Here is a 24,652-nt window from a genome sequence, read left to right on the forward strand (position 1 = left end):
GCTTTTAGGAAACCACTGATTTTTGTCCTTTGGAAATAGACAATCTATATTTTATAAATGTACATTTTTTATAGACTACATTTTTAAAAATTGAAGTATATCTGTGAGTTGTTTTTCCAGTATACATTATGTGGTTAATATTTGAAGACAGGAGACAATGAGAAATGGAAAAATGTAAACATCCTCTTCAACATAAAGTAAGTCTCATGTTTCTCAAAGTTTTGTAATTGCACTTAATACATGTGGATAGCCAGTCTCTTTTGATGGTTTCTCTTCCTAGGCTTTGACCTGAACATGCCCTACCTCACACTTTAATGTAATGATAATACATGATATTTTGGTTATAATTCACAAACTTTTCACACATGCCATAATCCTCATAACTGTGCCCTACATAAGGTAATGGTATTATGTTATGCTTCCTTTGTAGAGAAGAAAAAAGGCTTTAAACTGCAGAGGCATTTGCTCAAGGTTATTGATCTTAGAGGAAAGTAAAAATGTGAGGCCTGGTCTTCTGACATTGCTTCTGACATCATGCATTCTTACCATTTGTGAGATTTTGTTTCTTTATATTATGAAACAGGTAGCGTCCTTTGTCCAGAGCTAATATCTGTATTGGGTTGCAGTCTGTCTTTCAGAGTCTTTTCACCAACCCCAGCAAGACGTGGATTATCTTAATATTTTCTGTGTGGCTTTTTCCCCATCTTCGTGACAGCCTAAACAAACTCAATACTGACCATTTCATCGAGTCAATATCATTACTACCTTGAATGCCATATGAAGACAGATTGATTTCATCTTCAGAATTTAGATAAATGCCAGCACATGGCAGTTTCTTAACGAATAGTCATGGAAAGGTGAATAAAAGGAAGAAGGAAAAGAGGAAGGGAGAAAGTGAGGGGACTCAAACTTAAGTGAATGGAATTTGTCACCATTTTCAATGCAGGATGTTACCCGTTCTAATTGTCCCTATCTGAATGTTGTGGGTGCATGTGCACTGAATAAGTATTAATGGATATTGATTCTGGGAGTTAATTTTCAAAGAACAAGTGAAGACAGAAAATCAATACTGTCCAAAGTTGAATCTATAAGACATACCTTTCATTCCTTCTTCTTAATCAGACGTATTGTGCCTTTTCCCGATTTCTTTTAACTTCATAAAATTGGCATTAGAACACCACACCTGCATGCTCTGCCAAATAAAAATATTTTATGTGCTTCCCTATTTTTTTTTCTTTTTTTTGAGAAAAGATCTTGCTCTGTCACCCAGGTTGGAGTGCAGTGCTGCGATCATAGCTCACTGCAGCCTAAAGCTCCTGGACTCAATCGATCCTCCTGCCTGAGCCTCCTGAGTAGCTGGGTCTACAGGTGTGTGCCACCATGCCTGGCTAATTTTTGTATTTTTTGTGGAGATGGGATCTAGCCATGTTGCTTGTCCAGGATGGTCTGGAATTCCTGGGCTTAAGTGATCCTCCCGCCTCTGCCTCCCAAAATGCTGGGATTACAGACGTGAGCAATCAAGCCGGTCCTATGTGTTTCTTTTTAACTAGAATCAGTTAATGGCTGCTAATATATTCAAGTATCTTTTTCATGCCTTATTAACTTGAAGGTCACTTTCCTTTAAGTAAAGAACACTGCTTTTTCACCTTTCGATTCTCCACTTTTAACTGAATACATTTTTATTCTTAATATTTTAAACTTTCTGAGCCAATATTCAAACTTTTTTTTTTTTTTTTTTTTAAGGAGACAGAGTCTCGCTTTGTCACCCAGGCTGGAGTGCAGTGGCGCGATCTCGGCTCACTGCAACCTCCGCTTCCTGGGTTCAAGCAATTCTCCTGTCTCAGCCTCCTGAGTAGCAGGATTACAGGCACGTGCCACCATGCCCGGCTAATTTTTGGATTTTTAGTGGAGACAGGGTTTCGCTATGTTGGCCAGGCTGGTCTCAAACTCCTGACCTCAAGTGATCCGCCTGCCTTGGCCTCCCAAAGTGCTGGGATTATAGATGTGAGCCACCACAACTGGCCCGAACATTATTAAACACTGTTTCTTTGTGTATTTAAGATTGAATGCTCAATATGGTACTTCATAGTGTGTGTGGCAAACAGAAAACATCGCAGACACCAGATATGGGAGCTATAACTGACAAGGAGATTACTCTCTTTTTTCTCTCAAGCAGACCAGAAAATTATCAAGTGTTAGATGGTGTCACAGGAAGGGCTATGGCTGATATAAAACTGAGAATCAGTACCTGCTGAAAACAGCCACTCTGGACTTTAGATCTTCACCCTTACAGATACTCTGCATGGATGCTTGTGTCCTAAATCCTTTATATCTGTTTTAGTTAACAAAGGTAAGAATGGTTAAACAAAAAATAGAAATCTTGCTTTTGCGCATGCACACAACTGGCTTATTCATACATAGGCTACTAGAGGATTCTGACAGGAGGGATGATCTGTCTCCAGCGATGGGAAATCTATTTTCCTGCAGTCACTGTAAAGCAAGGAAAAGAGAAGGAAGCAGCTCCCATAGTGAGTGAGGTCTCCTGTTTGGAGACAGTTGGACAAAGGCAGAGTATCTGCAGGACACCCGCTGTGCCGCCAGCATGAACAGGATGACACCTTGGCATGGAAAACTGGAGTTGAGGCCAGCACATCTGGGACTCCTGACTTTCTGTGCTTTCTGCTCTGAAGACATACTTCCGCGAATATGTTTGATTTTCACTAAAAGTATCAACATAAAACACCCTAACTGCTGTCAGATGTTAGGTTTAGGCTCATGGGAGCCTAAACCTCCCATGAGCATGAGCAAATGGTTAAGTGGTGATAAAACTATCTGTGGCTAGAGCCGTGGGGAGAAGAAGGATTATGTGTAAAATCGTTCTTACATTAAGTCCTTGTCCATGGTGCAGATCAGATTTTCTCCTCGGCAGCTGTTGTCCTCAGACTAGAGAACACAGTTTGTTGATTTCATTCCTTGTGTGGATTTGTGACCCTTCGAAAATTTCAAGCTGGCAGTTGGTAGATAGAACAGTGTGAACAGAGCGGGTAAAAAGAATGCAAGGACCAGAAAAGTGACATTTTATAAGAATAGTAAATGCCCAGATCTTACGTACATGCCAGGAACTGTTTTAAACAAATACCATTATAAACTCATTTAATCTTTACGAAAACCTTATGATGTAGGTGCTGGTGATGAGAGATCTGTTTCTGTCTCCCTTATTTCATATTCACTGGTTTAGATTTGTTCGCATGTGGTGTTAACTAGCAATCTAGTACATTGGAAAGAGTCCAAGTCGGAAGCAGACAATCTTGGTTCCTGTCTTGTTTTGCTGAGAGCCCTGTGAGCCACTTTGAGAATACCACCTACCCTCTCTCAACCTGTTTCTTCATCCACGAAATGAAGGAGTTAGACAGCATCACTGGTTTTTGAATCTTTTCTAAAGCCATTGGCCCTTTCTTTTGTGGTGATCTGGAAGGTCATTTTGTAAAGCTGAGAGTGGAAGCTACCCTGATGGGAGACAGAGCCCACACTTTGCCAGCACACTCTGAGGTAGCTTTATTGAGCTCCTTGGGCTCTTTGAAGCCATTTGTAAATGGCTAAAGAAAATGATTTCTGTGTCCACTTTTAGCTCTGAATGCTAAATAATGCTATGCACATTTATTTTGACTTTTGGCGAACCAGTTTCCTGCCAGAGAAACTTTTAGCACAAAGAACCCAAGTTACCTTTTGTGAATTTCTCACGCCCGTGACCTCAGTCACCCTATTCCAGAACATGAATGTACTTGACCGAACTCAGAACAACTGCACTGAGTCACCAAATAATGTGTAATGAGCATTATATTAGGACACTTCCTGTGGCCTTGCAGGTGATATTTCACTTAACTCACTTTCTTTTAAGGACCGCCTAAGGTCACTTAAAGAAAGCTGTTGGCAATTTTCTTCCCAGCACTCTGGAGCACTCGTCTATCTCCATATTTTCACATCCTCTCCACCAAACACACTTTCATATGAGGAGCAAGTTCCTACATCATCTTGGATGCTCTGTTACTCCTCAGCACCAATGGGAGAAGAACTAAAGTCTCTTAATGCCCTCAGTGGTAGAGCAGACATTCGGCAGATCTGCCCGGTGAGGGAGAGCAGACAGTCCCAGTAAGACTGCAGGTTGGAATAAAGAACAGCAGGGTAAGAAGAGCCAAGTACTTTCTCTTCTCTTCTCATATTGGGAGTGTCCCATTTTCTGTTGACCTCTTCCTCTATTTTAAAATTGTTTTACCTGGGTTCTTTTTGTTAATTAGTATTTTCTTGATCATAAAATATGCCTCAACTGGGAAAAATGAACACAACTTCTTTTACAGAGTTTAATACAAGATTTTAAAACATAAACCTGTATAGACCGGATGCGGTGGTTCACGCCTGTAATCCCAACACTTTGGGAGACTGAGGCAGGCAGATGACTTGAAGTGAAGGAGTTCAAGACCAGCCTGGCCAACATGGCAAAACCCCATCTGTACTAAAAATACAAAAATTAGTTGAGTATGGTGGCCTATGCCTGTAATCCCAGCTACTTGGGAGGCTGAGGCAGGAGAATTGCTGGAACCTGGGAAGCGGAGGTTTCAGGGAGCCGAGATCACACCGCTGCACTCTAGCCTGGGCGACAGAGCAAGATTCTGTCTCAAAAAAACAAAACAAAACAAAACGTAAACCTGTGTAACGACCATTCAAGTCATGAAATAGAACCCCAGAAGCCTTCATATATCCCTTTTCAATCACAATACCTTCTCCTCCCATCAAGACAGAGTGACTAGTTTTTATAGTAATCATTCTCTTGCCTTTCTTTAGTTTCAGCTCCTATGCATACATCTCATATTGACATGGTTTAACTTGTTTTTGAACCCTATATTAATTGAATCATTCTCTAAATATTCTTGTTATTTACTTTTACAATGAACAGTATGATATAATTGTCTACATATATCTAAGTTCATTTATTTTCAATAATGTAAATTCCATAACCAATTTGGGGCAATTATGAACAATATTTCTATAAACATCTAGTATAAATAAGTTTTCATAGCTCTAGAAGTGAAATGCCCAGGTCATAGGGCCTGTGTATCTCCATTTCTAAGACAGTGTTGCCCTGTTTTCCAATGTGGCTGTATCTGTGGTGAAACCCCAGCAGGTTATGAGAATTCACGTATTGTCAGTACTCTTAATATTTGCCAGTCTGGGCTGGGTACAGTGGCTCACACCTGTAATCCCAGCTCTTTGTTAGGCCGAGGTGGGTAGATCACTTGAGCTCAGGAAACGAGCTTGGGCAATATGGCAAAGCCCCATCTGTACAAAAAATACAAAAGTTAGCCGGGCATGGTGATGTGCACCTGTAGTCCCAGGTACTTGAGAGGCTGAGGAGGGAGAACCACCAGAGCCTGGGGAGGGTGAGGCTGCAGTGAGCCTTGATCACACCACTGCACTCCAGCCTGCATGACAGAGTGACTCAATCTCAAAAAAATAAAAAAATAAAAATAAAATTGCCAATATGGTGGGATGTGGGAGTACATTATGGTTTAATTTTCATTTCCCTAACTAATAATGCCATTTTAATTTTTGTTGACCACTTGTACTTCTTTTTTTGTGATGTGCTTGCCAACTATTTTGCTTTCTATTCTATTGGGCCGTCTGCCTTCCCCCTTTTTAAAATTGAGTATTGCAAGTTATTATGTATCCTAAAATTGTAAGAAAATGAAAACATTTAGAAGAACTGTTTACAAATATCTTCTGTGGCTTGACTTTTCACTTTTTATTGGTGTTTCTACTGGTGAACAGAAACTCTTAATTTAAAAATAGTCACATTTATCAATTTTTTCCACTTCAATTAAGACTTTTTGTGGAATTCATTTTAAAAATCTTTTGATACTTCAAGGTAATGGAAGTATTTTTTTCCGTATCCTTAAAGTATTCCTTTGCAATTCATCCACTTGAAATTAATTTTTTGTATGGTTTAAGTCTACTTTTCACCAAATGCATAGTCAATTATATTCACACCATGTATTGGAAAGTGGGTTCTATATTTCATAATCTACAGTCACTACAGTGCCCGGTTTGTGTAAGTCTAGCGTTTATTCATGCATGAGTCTGTTTATGGGCTCTTATCAATTACGTTGCTCTGGACCTATACTATACTAAACTGATTTCTGTAGCTTTAGAATAGGTCTTCATAGAACAAGCTCTCCCACATTCTTCTATTTTTTCGTAGTTTTGGATATTCTTGGCAATTTGAAATTCTGTGTATCAATTTTAGAAGTAATTTCTGTGGTTCACAGAATGCTTGTTGCATTTTTGTTGGAATTCATTGAACCTATAAATCATTTATTTGAAGAATAATTTACAACTTAGTAATACTTGGTTTTTCAATCATAAATGTGATATAGTTTCTCATTTATATAGGTTTTATTGAATGTCTCCCAATAATGTTTTATTATCCCTGGGAAGATCTTATATATATTTGTTAGATTTATTCATAGGTAACAAATTGTTTTATGCTACCATAAATAATATCTTAGTAAATTTTTATGTTTTCAACCTGTTTGTCAAGGGCAGAAAGAAGTACATTAACTTTTGTATATTAACTTCATACCAAAGAACTTTTCTAAGCTCTCTTATTAATTCTAATAGGAATCTATGGGTTCTACAGGGATTTTTTATGTGGAAAGTTATATTATTTGTGAATAATGAGAGTTTTGTTTCCTTTCTAAATGTTATACCATTTTATTTCTTCTTCTTTCTTTATTCTATGGATTAAAACGTCCTGTACGATGTTGAATAGATTGGTGGTAGGGAGTGTTCAGTCTTGTTTCTCAATTGAGAGGGAAAGCCTTCAACATTCTGTCATTAACCATCATGCCTTCTGAAGGTTTCTGTTTTGTTTTTGTAGCTACTCCTTACCATTCTTAAGGAAGTTTCTCACTTTGAGCTGTGCACACATCTCGACATTCAGTATACGGAGGAGAGTTTGCTTTGTACATGCATTTTTTTAGAAAGCATTCCCCATATCATTATTGGTGTAGTTCATGTTTCAGCTTTAACATCTGGGAAACAGTTCATAGCACCTGAACTCACTAAATAAGCAACTGCACTGTGGTGTGGACTGTCTACGCTCATACTCTGGGGTCATGGCTAGTGCTGTGATACTGGTTTAAATGAAATTGTCTTTCAGAGTCCATTCCTTACATCCTGAATACATGTACTGCATGTACCTGATAGATGGTCTGAAAGGTTCTTCTTTTTCTTAAGATAAGATTTTTAAAAATCTTTATAGAAGATTGCCTCAGAAAATCTCATTGAATAGCATGTTTCTTCCTTTCTCCCTATTATCTCTTGACCCATAAACAGTCTTAGGGTAGCTGTAAAAGCCTTTCTCCTTATGGTTAAAATTAAATACAGTAAAACATTTCCCCCACTTCTTCCAATTCTGATATTTTAACAGCAATACAGCAAGTTCTAATTAGCCTAAGTTAAATAACCATTACTAATTTTACACCAAGATCAATATGGGGGATTTCTTTTTTTTTTTTTAATCTGTGTAATTTTAAAAAGTATACTTTAAGTTCCAGGGTACATGTGCACAATGTGCAGGTTTGTTACATACATCTACATGTGCCATGTTGGTGTGCTGCACCCATTAACTCGTCATTCGCATTAGGTATATCTCCTAATTCTATCCCTCCCCCCTCCTCCCACCCCATGACAGGCCCCAGTGTGTGATGCTCCCCACCCTGTGCCCAAGTGTTCTCATTGTTCAATTCCCACCTATGAGTGAGAACATGCAGTGTTTGGTTTCCTATTCTTGTGATAGTTTTCTTAGAGTGATGGTTTCCAGCTTCATCCATGTCGCTACAAAGGACACGAACTCATCCTTTTTTATGGCTGCATAGTATTCCATGGTGTATATGTGCCACATTTCCTTAATCCAGTCTATCATTGATGGACATTTGGGTTGGTTCCAAGTCTTTGCTATTGTGAATAGTGCCACAATCAACATACCTGTGCCTGTGTCTTTATAGTAGCATGATTTATAATCCTTTGGTTATATACCCAGTAATGGGATGGCTGGGTCAAATGGTATTTCTAGTTCTAGATCCTTGAGGAATTGCCACACTGTCTTCCACAATGGTTGAACTAGTTTACAGTCCCACCAACAGTGAAACAGTGTTCCTATTTCTCCACATCCTCTCCAGCACCTGTTGTTTCCTGACTTTTTAATGATTGCCATTCTCACTGGTGTGAGATGGTATCTCATTGTGGGATTGATTTGCATTTCTCTGATGGCCAGTGATGATGAGCATTTTTTCATGTATCTGTTGGCTGCATAAATGTCTTCTTTTGAAAAGTGTCTGTTCATATCCTTTCCCCACTTTTTGATGGGGTTGTTTGATTTTTTTATCATAAATTTGTTTAAGTTCTTTGTAGATTTTGGATATTAGCCCTATGTCAATATGGGGGATTTCTTTGTGTTTCATTATATTTGCATAGCTTCATAATGTATCTCACCACTTCCTGGTAATGAATAATTAAGTTTATCTGGAAATTCCTGAAGAGCTGGGTTTAGGGGACAGATTATAAAGAGGGTGATGGCTGAGATGAGGCCTAGGTCATCTTTTTGTTATTGGTGCTGTTGCTGTTGAGATAGGGTCTCTGTTGCCGAGGTGGCAGTGCAGTGGTGCAATCATAGCTCACTGTAGCCTTGAACTTTTGGGCTCAAGTGATCCTCCTGACTTGAGCCTGTAGTGTGCCTGTAGTCCCAGCTACTCGGGATGAGTCCCAACATCCTGAGTATCTGGGGTTACAGGCACATGTCACCATGCCCAGCTAATTTTTAATTTTTTTTTTGTAAACATGGGGGTCTCACTATATTGCCCAGGCTGATCTCAAACTACCAGTCCCAAGCAGTCCTCCCACCTCCTCGGTCTCCAAAAGTATTAGGATTACAGGTGTGAACCACCAGGCCCAGCCCCTGGGTCATCTTAACTCAAATGACTGTTTACAGTTTGGCTATTTTCACTTGGTAGTAGGATAAAATTGAGATCTATCAAAGAGATAGCCACCGTTAGAGGAAGAGTCAGTGCCTCCCTGTACTAGATGTGAGGTCGAGTTTCCAAACAGCTGTTCCAGATTTAAATCATACATAGAAATTGAAGCAGTAATTGGCCTATTAAAAACAGCAGTGTTTTTATTCAGTGCTATAGGTGTATGTAGCTATGCATGTAAATGCGGTTTATGTGGTATGCCCTGTACATCAATGGATTTGTGCTTTGGTGTATGAAGTATGTATCACCCCAAACTTATACTTGAAAGATGTCCCTTCTGTAGACAAGTTTCTGGCTATAATTTTATTCCAGCTGTCCCTAATGCTTGAGTCTGAATACAATTTTAGGCACAGTGTTTTGAAAATCATAAATATATATCATTCAGAGTAGGAGTGGGAAATATGGGATTATAAAAAAATTAAAAGAACGAAAGAAAGTGAGCAAAGAAACATAGAAATGGTGAGTCAAATACAAAGCACAAAACTAATGTAGGAAAAATAAATCCAAAATACATCAGCAATTAAATAGCTATAAATTGAATGGTTTTTCCAGTTAAAAGATTACAATGTTCAGATTGAATTTTTGTAATGTCTAGCAATATATTTTTAGAAATGACCTGCCTAAAACGTAAGGATTCAGAAAGGTTAAAAATAAAAGGATCAAGAAAGATGTGCCCAAGGGAAATACCAACTAAAAGTGCTGTTGTTGTATTAATATGAGAAAAATAAGACTTTAAGGAAAAAAAAAAAACTGCCTTGCGATGGCTCATGCCTGTAATTCCAGCATTTTGGGAGGTTGAGGCAGGCAGATTGCTTGAGCTCAGGGGTTTGAGACCAGCCTGGGCAACATTGTGAAACCCCATCTCTACCAAAAATACAAAAAATTAGCCAGGCATGGTGGCGCATGCCTGTAATCCCAGTTACTCAGGAGGCTGAGGCGGGAGGATCATTTGAACCTGGGAGATGGAGGTTGCCGTGAGCCGAGATCACACTGCCGCACTCCAGCATGGGTTACAACAGAGTGGGACCTGTCTCCAAAAACTAAAAAGTGAAAATAAAGGAAAAAACTACTAGATGCCACTATATAATGAAAAGAGGTTGAATTTACTAAAAAGCTGTAACAATTCTTATTCACATAATTGCTTTAAAATATAACATTCAAAAATTGACCTAAGTTTTAAGGAAAAAAATTTTAATCGAATCATTTTAGTCATTGATTGGTTAAGCAAACACACTCATTATATAAACATGTAGCGTAATTTTAAAAGGTAGACCTAATTGATATATGGAATTCCTCATTCTTTTCATGGACGTTTTGAACATCTGTAAAAGTTAAGTATACACAGGACCATAAAGCATGTCTCAGTTAATTTTAAATTACTAATATTATAAAATCCAGAGGTTAGCAAACTTTTCCTGTAAAAAATTAATGAGTAAATATTTTAGTCTCCTGGGTCAACTTTGTGGGACTAGTTGAGAACAGTCTCAACTTTGCAGATGTTATGTAAAAGAAAATAGAGATAATACATAAACAATTGAGTTTAGTTCTGTTACAATAAAACTTTTATTTACAAAAACAGGTGATAGGCTAAATTTGGTCCATGAGCCATAATTTGCTGACCTTTGATTTGGAACATATAACTGGCCTCAGTAATTTTAATGGGGAAATTATTAACAAAATGTAATTAGAAAAAAAAATGTATTCGGAAGTTAAGAAAAGATATTAATTTAAAGTAACTCATAGGTCAAGAAATCAAAATTATGTAAAGAATAAAACAATCACTTTCCACAAATTGATGAAGAAAATGAGAAAACTGCAAGCAGAAATTAATAAAGTGAAAAATGAAGACAGGAAGAATCAACAAAGCCAAAGGATGGTTCTTTGAAGGACTAGTACGATTAGTAAACCTCTGTCCAAACTTATCATTGTCAAAGAGGTGCAAATAACAGCTGGATTTAGGACGAGAATATAATAGCAGATATCACTGAGATGTTTACAATAAGTGATTATGATGTAACAACATAATGCCAATAATTTTGAATATTAAGACAAAGTGGACAATTTTCTAAATAACACAACTGATCTAAGCTGAGTTTAGAAGGCAGAACTTAAATAGTTGTAAATTCAAGTATGTATATGTATAAGTAGTTTTTAAAATTCCTCAAAAGAACTCCAAAAGCAGATTATTTTACTAGTGACTTCTACCAACCATTACAGGTGGAAATATTTCTAGTATGTGAACCACAATAATAGAGAAAACAAGAGACTAGTCCCCAGCTCCTGTCATGAAGTGAAGTATAACTAACCCTGTCATCTGTGGTGGCTCCGTACTGTGTCAGCTTGGTTATGTTGTATCTGTTTTGCTTTTTGTGTTGTTCTGAGTGAGATTGGCCGGAAGAACAGGTAATGTAAGAGTTGGATGGCAGTGTGAGGAAGCTGCCACTGGGATTCTGAATTTTGGTGTAGGGTACCAAATTTGGTGTAGGTGCCGTGGGTGTTTTCACATGTCACTGGTCATTTAGCAACATACAGAGGTAAAACTTGTCCTGGTCTCACCAGATCTTCCCCCTTGACCCTTCCAGGACCCAGGCCAGGTATATGTGCAGTTTTGTGGTGGAGGCCACCGTTTTCTCTTTAGGTCGTCTATATCATTGAGGACAAAGACGGTGATAGACAAACACATTCCTGATTTTTTTTCCCCATAAGTTCGAAATCATCTTTGCTCTCCCCAGACCATTTCTTAGTCAGCTCTATTGCGGACTGCCAGACAGACAACCTATGTGGACTTTAAGCACAATATCAGATACAAAGACAACAGACTTATTAATCAACTTCTACAAATGTAGAAGGTATAATGGGTATAATAAATCTCTTGTTCTGTAACATCCAGAGTGATTAAACCTTAACTGATACATTACAAGAATATGAAAGGTCACTACGAGGAAGGAAAATTATAGGTCAATCTCACTCATGAATATAGCTGCAAAATCTTAAACAAAACATCAGCAAATCAGCTTTCTAAGAAATCTGTTGTGGTAAGGTATCCTGTTTTAAATAACATCCTGTCCCATTAATTGAGCAGAAGAATAATATTCTATTAGGAGCTATAAAGTTGTTTTTGTAGAACCCAATCAAACCTGTAAAAGTTACCTTGGGATTATTTTGAAGCAAATCTCAGACAGATCACCTAATGAATAAGGAAAGAATGGATTAGACGAAGGCCAGAATGAATGTGAAGAGAAAAGTTAGTAACCATTATCCATATAGTTATATATATATATAAAATAACTATTATAGTTAGTAACCATTACATATAAATACTCTAATGGTAACTTGGCCTAGGCCTTTGATTCAAGTATGATGGTATTGGAAATAAATGAATATAGACATTGTCAAAGAAAATTTGGAGAGACATTGACATGATGAAGTAATGGATTAAATTATACACACTTTCACGTCAACATCTGAAAACCTTGGGGTAATGACAATTTAATGTATCAAGGCATTTTCAGTATAAGATATGATAGTACATTATGATACATCTAAGAACTGTACTGACTGGGCGCGGTGGCTCACGCCTGTAATCCCAGCACTTTGGGAGGCCGCGGCAGGCGGATCACGAGATCAGGAGTTCCAGACCAGCCTGGCCATCATGGTGAAACCCCGTCTTTACTAAAAATAACAAAAATTAGCCGGACATGGTGGCACGTGCCTGTAATCTCAGCTACTCAGGAGGCTGAGGCAGGAGAATCATTTGAACCCGGGAGGTGGAGTTTGCAGTGAGCCATTGCACTCCAGCCTGGGAGACAGAGCGACACTCCGTCTCAGAACAAACAAACAAACTAACTAACTACCAAAAACTGTACTAAGTCCTTTGTCTGTTAATCTGGAATTAATCCAGGGAAGAACTTGAGTAAAAGTGCTTCATTCAACCGAGCAACCCAGGAAATCTGCACCTGGGGACTGTCATCTGGCTTCATTACCATTGGCAACACCTTTGAGAACCCAGGGACTGTGGAGAAGGCCATTCTGGAGAGTTCTGTGCTTCCAGAGTACTGCTGCTTTAAACTATTTCAAAACCTGTGGCTTCTTCCAGACCCGTTATTCTTTAATTTTCTTATTTCTACTATTTGAAGTACTTTCCCTCTCTAAATTTTTGGACTGTTACATGAAAATGGCTGGTCTGTTATACTATATGATGTCAACCAGCACTGATTTCTTTGCCACGGGTAGACGCACCCATGATATAGGTTTGATGTATTTTGAGTCCACAGCTCTTCAGGTTGTGGGGTTTTTTGGTCATTGTTTCATTTTCATGGGCTGTTTTGTTTGCTTGCTTGCTTTTATTTGTTTTCTTCTTTGTTTTATTTTGCATACAAAGGGACAAACTTACTCTAGTATGCCAAGATGCTGTTTTGTGTACACCATAGGCACCAAGTAACAATGAACCATGAACATTTGTGGAGTTTACCAATAACTAAAGTGCTTTTGAGTTGTAAGTTTTCAATTTGCTATTTAACTTTACCCCTCAGTAGAAAGACAAGATTAGGAGAAGAAAGCATGAATGGTGCATTTATATCTACATTATACCACCGATAGGAATAATGCCATAAGCTAACATTAATTGAGGACTGGCTGTGTACCAGGCAGTGTTCTGATTAATGTACTAATTCTACAGTTATGTATTAATCACAAATTCTGTGAGGTAGGTGCTATTGTTAACCTTATTTTCCAGATAATGAAATGAAAGCACAAAGAAATTAAGTAATTTTTTTAGGTAACAAATTCAATATTTGATTGAACTGGGATATGGACCCACCATTGGCAGTATGATTGCAGGGCTAAGGCTCCTAACAACTATCCTATAGGGGAATAAATGGTTCTGTTTATAGCTCTACTGTAAAGTCATTTGTTATATCAAATGTAGGTAAACTGCTGATGCAGGTGAAATTTATAAGACGTGACATCAATGAGAGCTACTTTTATTGCTGTGCATCTTGGTTACAAATAAAATTGGCATTTTTAAGAAGTGTATATTTTCTTATTATATGTTCAGCAGAAATCTGCAGAAAGGTCAAGTCCTGTTTTCAAAAATAGAATCAATATTTTTGGTTAGATTTTTGCTTGTTTAATTTTTTTCTTTGCAATGACATCTTTCTTTTTAATATTTTTCATATCAAAGACGTGAAATATTTTTGTGTTTTGTTGTCATTGTCTTGTTTTTTTGAAACAGAGTCTTCCTCTGTCGCTCAGGCTGGAGTGCAGTGGCACGATCTCAGCTCACTGCAACCTCTACCTCCCGGTTCAAGTGATTTGCATATCTCAGCCTCCTGAGTAGCTGGGATGACAGGCATGTACCACCTTGTCCAGCTACTTTTTGTATTTTTAGTAGAGACGGGGTTTCACCATGTTGATCACGTTAGTGTCAAACTCTTGACTTCAGGTGATCTGCCTGACTCAGCCTCCCAAAGTACTGAGATTACAGGCCTGAGCTACCACACCCGGCCAAAATTTGTTAATTTCACAGTTTACATGCCAACCAAAGGCTTTCAAGGATACCATGTTAAGGATAACAATAGCAAAAGTAGTTTTTGCTTTCCTTTTCCACAGAATTCTTTTGTGCTTCATAAAAATCTTAGTATAAAAATGTACTGTCTATAATAAAGTCATGCCCTCTGTTTTAGGACTCACTGTTTTAGGGTGCTACCACGATTTATTTACCATCAGTGAAAATGATATGTAAATCAAATATTTTATGGACAATGTTAGCAGTTAAGGGGCCATCCCTACAACCTAACTATGGGAATTTGCTAAGTTTGTCATGACTCTGAGAACCTTTGACTCTCAGGCTTACGAGGATGGCTTGATTAAGGTTCACGCAATTCTAAAAGTCTCCCAAGAGCTTAGGGTTCAACTGGGCAGCAACTATTTTCACCTGTGTGTTCCCAGGACATAAAACATGTTAGACACCTGATACATATTGAGCGAATGGGTAAACGAATGATTGACATTTCAACTCGTTCATTCATTACACAAATAAAAATTAATAAACCTTGGTACAGTTTATGATGGTCCGTCATGATTTAAGGATTTAGATATTTTGAATTAAAATTGTACTTTACTATTTATTTATTCATGGAGGGATTATTTGTGCCTTAAAAAAATCATCAATCTTATTCAGTGTAGTTTAAAATATTCCCAAAGCAGGAATACCTTTTCTAACATTATACAAGATATTTTAAACATTTTGAGAACCTTTAGCTCTCAGTATTGACAAACATTTGAGTGGGATAGAAATCATCCTTAAGTAACAGCTAAAGGAAAAGTAATCTTTATTGTTGGTTCAGTATCCTGGATATTGGGAACAGATATATTTTCCTCAACAGAAGCCGTTTATCATTTTGTTTCAGGATCTATAATAAAAATATATTTCGTGAAACCATATGACATTATTATTTTAAACTATATTTAATTGGATTTTATACTATGCTTACAGTGTTTTTACTTGTATCAAAGTTGGTAAAGTTGAAAAGGCCTTCTTATATAACATTTATTCTCAAAGCCTTGCACACACATACTAATAAAATATCGTTCACCATAGTATTTAGGCCCTGATGGTAAACGTGTGGTTTTGTAATGATCTCAATCATATTTTCTCAAATTATGATTTTTCAGAGCGTTGTATCCTTTACCTAACCATTCAATCCCAACCACTCACTTCCACCCATATTTTCTCTCATTGTAATTTTTTTCAGACTCTTGTAACCTTTCCTAACCACTCCATTCTCTCCTGTAGGAGAGGAGACATCGCACAGCACAAGACTGACATCTGTAGTTTCCCAGCAACCTTTATACAAGAAATGAATGACCCTTGAAACAAAGGTTAACTGTTGGATAACAACTGCTCATTTTTTTTTCCAAGATGCTTATGTCAGGCTTACCCTCAGACCTCATCTGCCCTCACTCACTACCACTAGGCCAACAGATTTAGGTACTCATGTTTAAGTAAAGTAGAATAAAAAATAAAATGGAGCAAGAACTGAGCTCAGACATGACTCCTAAAGGTTGTATGAGTGCATGGCCTTGTGAAGAAACCCAAAGCAACACAACCTCTGAGAACTGAATAATGGCCCGTTCCAGATGCGTCTTTGCAATGGTGGAAATTTGGCACTAACAGGTAAAAGAAAACCTTAGGATTTCTTTGTGGTGATTTAGAGAGAAGCTTTTATTTTTTACTTAGTGAGCCCTTAATAGTAATTTTGGAGTAAACATTCATTTTTTCTAAGGATAGGAGTCTTACACTTTTAAAAAGACATTCAGAAATGAAAAGATGATCACAGACTTTTGCCCTGAGATAAAGGACTTAAAAGTTATATCAACTTACGTATCATTATTGAAGGCAGTCTGTGAACTGAGCTGCTCTTCAGAAAATAAAAATTACCAACCTGTACTTGTTAATATTATGGTATTGCTGTTTTTGTGATTATGATATTGTGGTTATAATTATGAAGAATACTCATCTTTTAGAGATAGTACTAAACTATTTATGGATGAAATTATATACTGAGATTGGCCTCAAAATAATCCTAGGAGTTTTTGTGGGGAAGGGGGTGAGTTATAGATGAAACAAGACTAACTGTAAGTTGATAATTGTTGACACTGTGTATGGATATGCATATATGTTTGAAATTTTTGTAGTAAAAAATGGGGAAAACCGCCAACCCAGATTCAGGCAGGAATATATTTACCCTAATGTTCTTTTTCTGACAGTGGAGTAACAATTACTTTTAAGTTCCCAAACTCTGGAATACACCCTCAAAAATCCATATCTGTGGATCACTCATTTGTTAACTTATCTAAATACCACTTCTTGGAAGCAGTGAGCTCTCTAAGTTTGTGATTGGTTGTGTAAGTCAGAAAAGCTAAATTTGTGTCCCCAATTTTTTAGCCTTAAAAATTGTCAGAAGGTGATCTTGCTTTCCAGTTTTTCAGAATTTCTTGAAAACGTTTATTCACTGTTAACTATGCCTTCCATAATTATGTAGCTTTCTGTCATAATGACTCTTAGATTTCAACTTTCCAGTTTGAAACATCTAAAAGTATTAAGATTTCTCTGCTGCAGAAGTGTCTTCATGTCTTTGATGGTTTCCAGTGCCCTTCTTTGAAAGTTTTCCAGCTTAAACATCACTTTCCCACTGAGGATTAGTGACCAAACCAGACACAGGTCCCTGTGTTTTCAGGGACATTAGCAATGGTTAAAATGGAAATACAATAGTCCCTGCACTTTGGGAGGCTGAGGCGGGTGGATAGAATTGCCTTTGTTTCATATCCTACAAGGTTTAATATTTTATTTTAGTCCTTGTCCGTAGTAACATTAGGCCATCCCTCATCTATGGTATATCGTAGATGCTTTTTCTGAGCCATAATAATTCAGAGTCCATTATCTTCTGTAGAATGTAATTTTTATTATTTTCCTAGTGTTTTATCTGATACTGGCTCTCTTTAAAACTTCTGCCCACTCATATGGCTTACTGTTCTTCTAGATATCTCGAGATTTTGCAGTGCTCTCTTATATGTACAATCATAGCTATCCAGCATTTAAACAATTCTGTCCCTAACACATTCACTCACTGTGCATTTCTTTTTAATGAATCCATACAGCTGAGCACACAGAACATACACTGAGGACACTCGGTCTATTCACTCTTCTGTTCCTTGTCATTTTCTAGTGAATTAACCATATACCATTTTCCTCCAATTCCATGGAGTCATTTTAAAAAATTACTTTTGCTTTTGATCCATTTTAAATTTTTAAAAGAATTAAGTATTGATAGGTTCTCCTTAGTTCACAAATTGAGCTTTCTGGCTGCAATATTCTGTCTGCAGTCATTATAAACAGGCAATTTTACATTTGATGGATTTGTGGACTAAGGCTTCTCCTGAAGCCCAGCACATCTTTCCCAGTTCAATAAGTGTGAGTTATGCTCAAATCCATTGGCTTCTTTTTTCTCCACTGCCCTGGAAATTTGTTTACTACCATTAAGGACTACGGAAAGCCTTCTTAAAGCATTCTAGGAAATTCCATATTCAAATTACTCTTTAACAACTCTTCTAGTGCCCATGGCTTAAGAGATACAGTACTTAGACCTGTGCAGTAACAGCGGTATATTCTCAATCTCTGTGATCAGAGTACCCAACCCAGTGGGGGAGACATAGAAATAGATCATTATAATACACGGTGTCTAAAATTGTTTTCAGAACAACCATTGTCACAGTACTGATGATAAAACAAAAATTGTCACAATACTTATGATAAAACTTCCTACATATATTCTGTAGGAATATTATTATGCATTATTATGCATTCTGTAGGAATATGCATTATTCAAAAGCATAAAGCTTTTGTTGTTACAGAATAATGAGCATAAGCTTAAAATTGAACATTTTAATTAATTTAATTTTAAACCAAAATTAAAATTTACTTTTACTGTATGGTTTGTGTAGATTACCGTACTACCCTTATGAGTACAAACCAGGCGACAAAGAGCCAGTGGGGAATGACAATTGCTTCATGTAAATACACTGGACTGCATAGGCCCCTTCAGTCTTTTCTCACTTCACCTAGTAATGTACCACCCATACAAATAGCCTGGGCCAAGCTGGCTCTGAGTTTCAGTTTCACTGGGAATATCTAGCCTCTTCTGTGGTCATATAATATGTCTACAGCTCACGCACTCTCTTACCCTTTGTGTGTTAGTCATAGAATCTGGTCACATCCAAGCTCCTCATTTTATAGAGAAGGAAACTTTGGTGTCATTAAGCTACTTGCCCCAGATCAGACAAACAGCTGGTAGGATTAGAACTTAATTCAAGATAAGGAAAAGATATGCATGGTATTCACTAGTGATAACTTGAGGTAAACATTGGCAACGTAATATGGCAGCAAATGTTAATAGGTTAGTACCTAGGAAAGAATTATAGTCGTAATTTTTTTCTCTTGCTTGTTACATGAAGACAATATCCCCAGTAATTCTTTTTCCTTTTATATACTAGAAGAAGGTAGAGCCTTACAAATACTGATGAAAAAAGACAGATAACAGAATCTGTCACCATATTTCAGCAAGGCAGACTTCAGTATGTTAATACTCTGTAACGTGATCACTAGCTCACTTAATCCTTGGAGTCCTATCATAGTTCGGTCACTGCTCTTGATTCCATCATAGACTGTGTGCCTTTTTCAACTTTATAGGCCAGCAAAAAATACCAGGCACATGTTTGGTTTTTCCTCTCATCTTGCCAACTACCCTTTCCTCTGCCTTTTAGGGTGAACAATCTCAGCTGTATTTAAATTGACTGCTGACGTCTTTTGATTTAGAAATGACCTCTAGAAAAATCACAATAGTGAGCTGTGCCTATATAAATAAGAGGACTGTGATTTTGTACTGAAGCCAATTCTAAACTTAGATCCTTGCAAAATGAAAACATGAGCTGGCTACCAGCTGACCGTAACGTGATTTTTTTTTTTTTTTTTTTTTTGAGACGGAGTCTCCCTCTGTCACTCAGGCTGGAGTGCAGTGGTGCGATCTCTGCCTCCCAGGTTCAAGTGATTCTCCTGCCTCAACCTTCCAAGTAGCTGGGACTATAGGCGCCCTGTCCCCATGTCCAGCTAATTTTTGTATTTTTAGTAGAGACGGGGTTTCACCACGTTGGCCACGCTGGTCTCTAACCCCTGACCTCAGTGCTCTGCCTGCCTCGGCTTCCCAAAGTGCTGGGATTACAGGCGTGAGCCACCGTGCCCAGCCCTAATGCACATCTCATACTTGCATCTGAGGATGAAGGAGAAAGGCTAACCTAGTCACTGATCTCTACTGAGCTTTCTGACTGCAATATTCTGTCTGCAGTCATTATCAACAGGCAGTTTTACATTTGATTGATTTGTAAGTTATTTAAATAGGCTCTTATCTTTTAATGATAGAACTAATTTCTATCCTGTTTCGACTAAGAAAAGCAATTATACCCACTTTTTACTTTCTATATCACACAAACAGTTAAAGACTTCCGGCTGCAGTATGTCTCTGCTTTAAAAATAGAAAATGCTCCAGCATTTCTGGCCCATCCCCCACATTCCACCTACCCGCCCTGCTCCAAGTGCTTATGAATAGAGTTCAATTTTGAAGACATTCTCAAGTTAGCACACAGGAACCTCTGTGAAAGTCTGAAGGGAAGGAAAAAATAGTTAGAAATCCAGACACTGATACTCCTTCTTGCTAGAACACTTGCAGTTATGACACCTGGCTGTCACAGACAAAAAACGTCAACCAAACTATGTCCGCAGATATTGCTGTTGAAATGAACTGCATTAAGCAGATCCTCACGAAAAGAAGGCTAGCGAGTATAGAGGAATGTTCTTCTAAACGAAAAGCTGGCTGGGGTATTCTGACCAGTCAAGGTTAGTATAGCAGCCATTTCAAATCTGTCGGTGTCCTGAAATAAACCATATTGGCCTGTTTTGCAAATACTGACTTTAAACTGCGGGTGCTTTCCAGAATGTGCATTGAAATGTACATGTATGGCATGGCAAAGGACTGCTCTGTATTCTCGCCTTTTCGTGTATGGAAACTGCATCGGCTGACTCATTTTTGTGACTGTATATTAAACATTACTGCAAACTCTTAGACGCTGGCTTGTTTACCTTTCTGTCTCAGCAGGTGTTTCTAAGTTGGTATGGAAACAAGGAAAGATGCTATTAAGCAGGAAAAGACTGTTTACAGGCAATTTGGAAATTTTAAATCATGTAAATTAGACATCAAGTAGGAGGATGATTTAGGCAAGTAAATGAATAGAACAACTTCCTTAAAGTGTTCCGACATGAAGTCATTAATTATAATGATAGAAAAATATGAAAGATATAAAGGAGAATGAGCACAGTACCAAAGAGGAGGAATTATTTTTAAAAAGGAATATGCATACATTTGCATAAGTTTCAGTAGAACACCAGTATGATAGGTGATTGATTTAAGTGTTGAAAATGCAGATTCAAGATAAAATGACTCCTGCCCCCCAAGATTGTAAGTTACATTTACTATGTAATAGCTAGAGCTCAAAGAATGTTATTATAAATGATTATGTTTTTCAAACATACAAAGCATATTTTCAAATAAATTAAAACACTATAATTGCTTTCAAAGATTGAGAAAGTAACTGGATCCCTACTCCCCACCCCAATACACATGTCCTTTTTGTTACTTTTTAAAAACATAATTCACAACAAAATTGAGAAATACACCAGCACGGAAAAAAGTGGTTGACTACAAAGAAGACATTCAACTATCCAACAAATGCCCATCCAGTGCTGACTGTGTGCTAGGCACTGTGCTAGAGGCGGAGAACAGCAATAAATAGTCTCATCATTTCATGGTCCTTAAAGTCCAGAAGGAATGCAGTTGTTATAGAAATAAAGACAATCCCGTCATTTCTTAAATGAAGGGTAAATTACCTAACTATGCCCTAAATCACAGGCATTAGCAAGATAATAGAACTGTGACAATGGCAAAAATTAAAAAAAGAATTAACTAATTCACCTGGATGAATCTCACATATCTTCAATGCAGATAGAGACTCTAAAGGAAGTTGAAAATAAGCTATTATTTTATGTTAAAAATCTAATTTTGTATACAATTTTCTTTGACATGGCTTAAATATACTGAAAATATAGAGCCAGTCCTAGTGGCACATACCTGTTATTCCAGTGACTCAGAAGGCTGAGGCAGGAGGATTGCTTGAGCCTGATTTGAAGGCTGCAGTGAGCCCTGATCACATCACTGCCCTGCAGTCTGGATGACAGCAAGATTCTGTCTCTTAAAAAAAGAAGAAGAAAAAAATGTAATAAAAAAAATGCCCCCATGCTTTGATTTAAAAGGAGAAAAAAGACAAGTCTTAGCAAACTTTCACTAGATTTAGCTTTACATTTTCCCAGTGCTATTAATGAGAATGTAAATAGGATCAGTCTTGCTGGAGGTAATTTGATGGTATGTGTCAAAATTTTAGGAATTTACCCTAAGCAGATAATTATTCACAAAGATAAGTAATAATGTTTGATTTCCCAAAATTAAAAGCCACCTAAACATCATTTGATAATTAAATAAATATATACATAATGCTCTAGCTATATGATTAAGGTACATATCAATATATCATAATCACTTGTGGTAGAACTATATTTTTTCACATAGAACAATGACCATGAGATAATTTTAAATGAAACAAATCGGTTAAAAACATTATGAACAGTATGATTGTATCTTGATTAAAAAATGTGTGATTTTAGAAAAAAGTTGGAAAGATACACCCTAAAATGTCTGTAATGGTTGTATTTAGAAACAAGCATTATGATTTCTTGTGTATTTTAAATTTCATTTATTTAATGCACAACTTTTATAATCAATATGGCATTACAGCTAATAGTACTGTATTGCTGTGTTTTGCTACTATTTCAAATATACATATTATTATATGAAAATATAGAAAACACAATTCCACAATTCTTCCTTTTATTGAAGTAACTCTTCACTTGTGTAGTCAGTTAGTTATATTTATGACGGACTCATTAGGGATTAACAGTCTACCAAGTGCCCTATGAGTTCTAGGGTTGAAAAGAATATTGTACCCTAAAATTTCAACTGGATGTTCAAAAGAACCGCGTTTGCTTCCTCGCTTTGTCAGTTATTGTTTATAACTTGGGGCAAGTCATTTAATTGCCCTAAGTCCTAATGCAATGGAAATAATAACATTGACTTTCTTAAGAATACACTTTGTGTTAGACACTTCTCATGTCCATGTAACCCTTAGAACAGCTAGAATATGTAAATACAATTGCCCCCATTTTATAGATGAGGAAACTGAAACTTAGCAATGTTAAGAAACGGAGTTAGCCAATATGTGATGGAGTCAGGAGTCCAATTCAGGTATGTCTCCTTTCACAGCCCTTGATTTTAACCTCATTACAAAGCTCCATATGGCCGCTCAGACAAGGTTCTAATGAATTTGGGTGTGATCATGTGACTCTGAGCACTCATTCATGCAACAAACAAACAGTCATGTGCTAGATATTGAGGATATGGTAATGAATGAAATCAACTGAGTCTCGCTTTCTAAAGTCTAACATTCTAGTGATAAGTGCTGAGAAGAAAAGTAGAGCAGGGAAAGGAGACAAAGAATGAATGTTAGGGAAGGGACAGGGAGGACTTTCTAACAGAAGGTTGTCAAGAAGGCCTCTCTGATAAGCTGATATTTCAGGGAGCACTGAAGTCAGAGAACAAGTGATGTGTGTCTCAGAAAGGAGTACTTCAGAAACAGCAAACAGAAGGTTGTGTAAGGAAAAACAAGGAGGCCAGTATGGCTGGATGAGGATGATAGGCCTAGGAAAAAGTGGGTAGAACCCGAGATCAGAGCCTGGAGAGTTCATAGGTCATGACAAAGGCTTGGATTTTATTCGAGGTGAGAAGGGAAGCCATTGGATTCTTCCTAACTTCCAAAGGATTGCTTTGGCTCCCTTGTTTAGTAAAGATTACTGGAAGGGTATGAGCAGAAACACACTGACTAGTTAGGAGACTTTTGCAATACATCAAATGAGAATAATGGTGGCTTGGACCAGGGTATAGTGGTGGAGGTTGAGATACAGTCAAAGTTGGGATACATTTAAATGGTAGAGGCAAAATGACTTCCTGGTGTGGGCCTGGCGGTCGAGAGAAATAGAAACTAAGGATTATGCAAAGGGTTTTGGCTTTGAAGCACCTGGATGAGTGGAGTTACCATTTGCGGATCAGGAGATGTTAGGAGTAACGAATCAAGGGTTCAGTTTGGGACATGTTAAGTTGAATTACCTATTTATATATTCAAGTGGAGAAGCTGAATAGCCAAACCTAAAATTGGGGTAATCAACATGTGGATAATATTTATGTTCATGGCACTAGTAGGGAGCTCCTCAAGAGTAAGTGTAGAAAGATCCAAAGACTGAGCTTGGATGGTGAGGACTCAAGGTGGGGAGAGAAACCACAACAACAACAGAAAAAAACACTGGGCCAAAAATAACTGACTCCTTTCTAAGAAGCATATGAAACACTCAATATATAGTTTCCTTGACAATTATCGTGCTTAAATTTGAGACCATATTATTACTACCAGGTGATGGAAGGAAATGGTAACACTGTTTAAACCAATAGAGAAATGAAAAAGGAATATCTAATCATAAGGGAAAGGTGTTGGCTTTTAGAAATGTATTGAGATGCCAGGAAAGTATCGAGGTGAATCCCCAGAAGTAAATTTTAACATGTGGCACTGAAATTTGTGGGAGAGACCAGCGTGGGAGCTATGTAGATTAGAGTAATCCATATGCATGTAATAATTGTTACTAAATTTTGACAATTCTCTATTTTTATCTCCTATGGATATATAGGCAAGAGGAATAAGATGAGATAAAGCATCATTATCTTAAGTAAGTTATCCTTCCTTCTGTTTGAAAGATGTAGTTAAAAGCTGACAGGGAAGATATATGAAAGTAATTGTTTAAA

At 37.3% G+C, this 24,652-nt stretch overlaps 1 protein-coding gene across 2 annotated transcripts in view; it reads left to right on the forward strand.

The window, feature by feature from the left end:
- ASB5 (ankyrin repeat and SOCS box containing 5) overlaps positions 1-24,652 on the forward strand; it is a 67,905-nt gene that overhangs the window by 24,653 nt on the left and 18,600 nt on the right. The window contains exon 1 of one of the 2 annotated variants that reach the window (XM_023226857.1): positions 16,029-16,260. The exons of the other annotated variant lie outside the window; for it this stretch is intronic. Within the exon in view, the coding sequence (XP_023082625.1) occupies positions 16,224-16,260 (37 nt within the window). The 5' untranslated portion in view covers positions 16,029-16,223. Of the gene's footprint in view, positions 1-16,028; positions 16,261-24,652 lie in introns of those variants that run through there. 2 annotated transcript variants of the gene reach the window in all.

The sequence above is a fragment of the Piliocolobus tephrosceles genome, chromosome 3 (assembly GCF_002776525.5).
Source record: "Piliocolobus tephrosceles isolate RC106 chromosome 3, ASM277652v3, whole genome shotgun sequence".
In the NCBI taxonomy this organism is placed as follows: Eukaryota; Metazoa; Chordata; class Mammalia; order Primates; family Cercopithecidae; genus Piliocolobus; species Piliocolobus tephrosceles.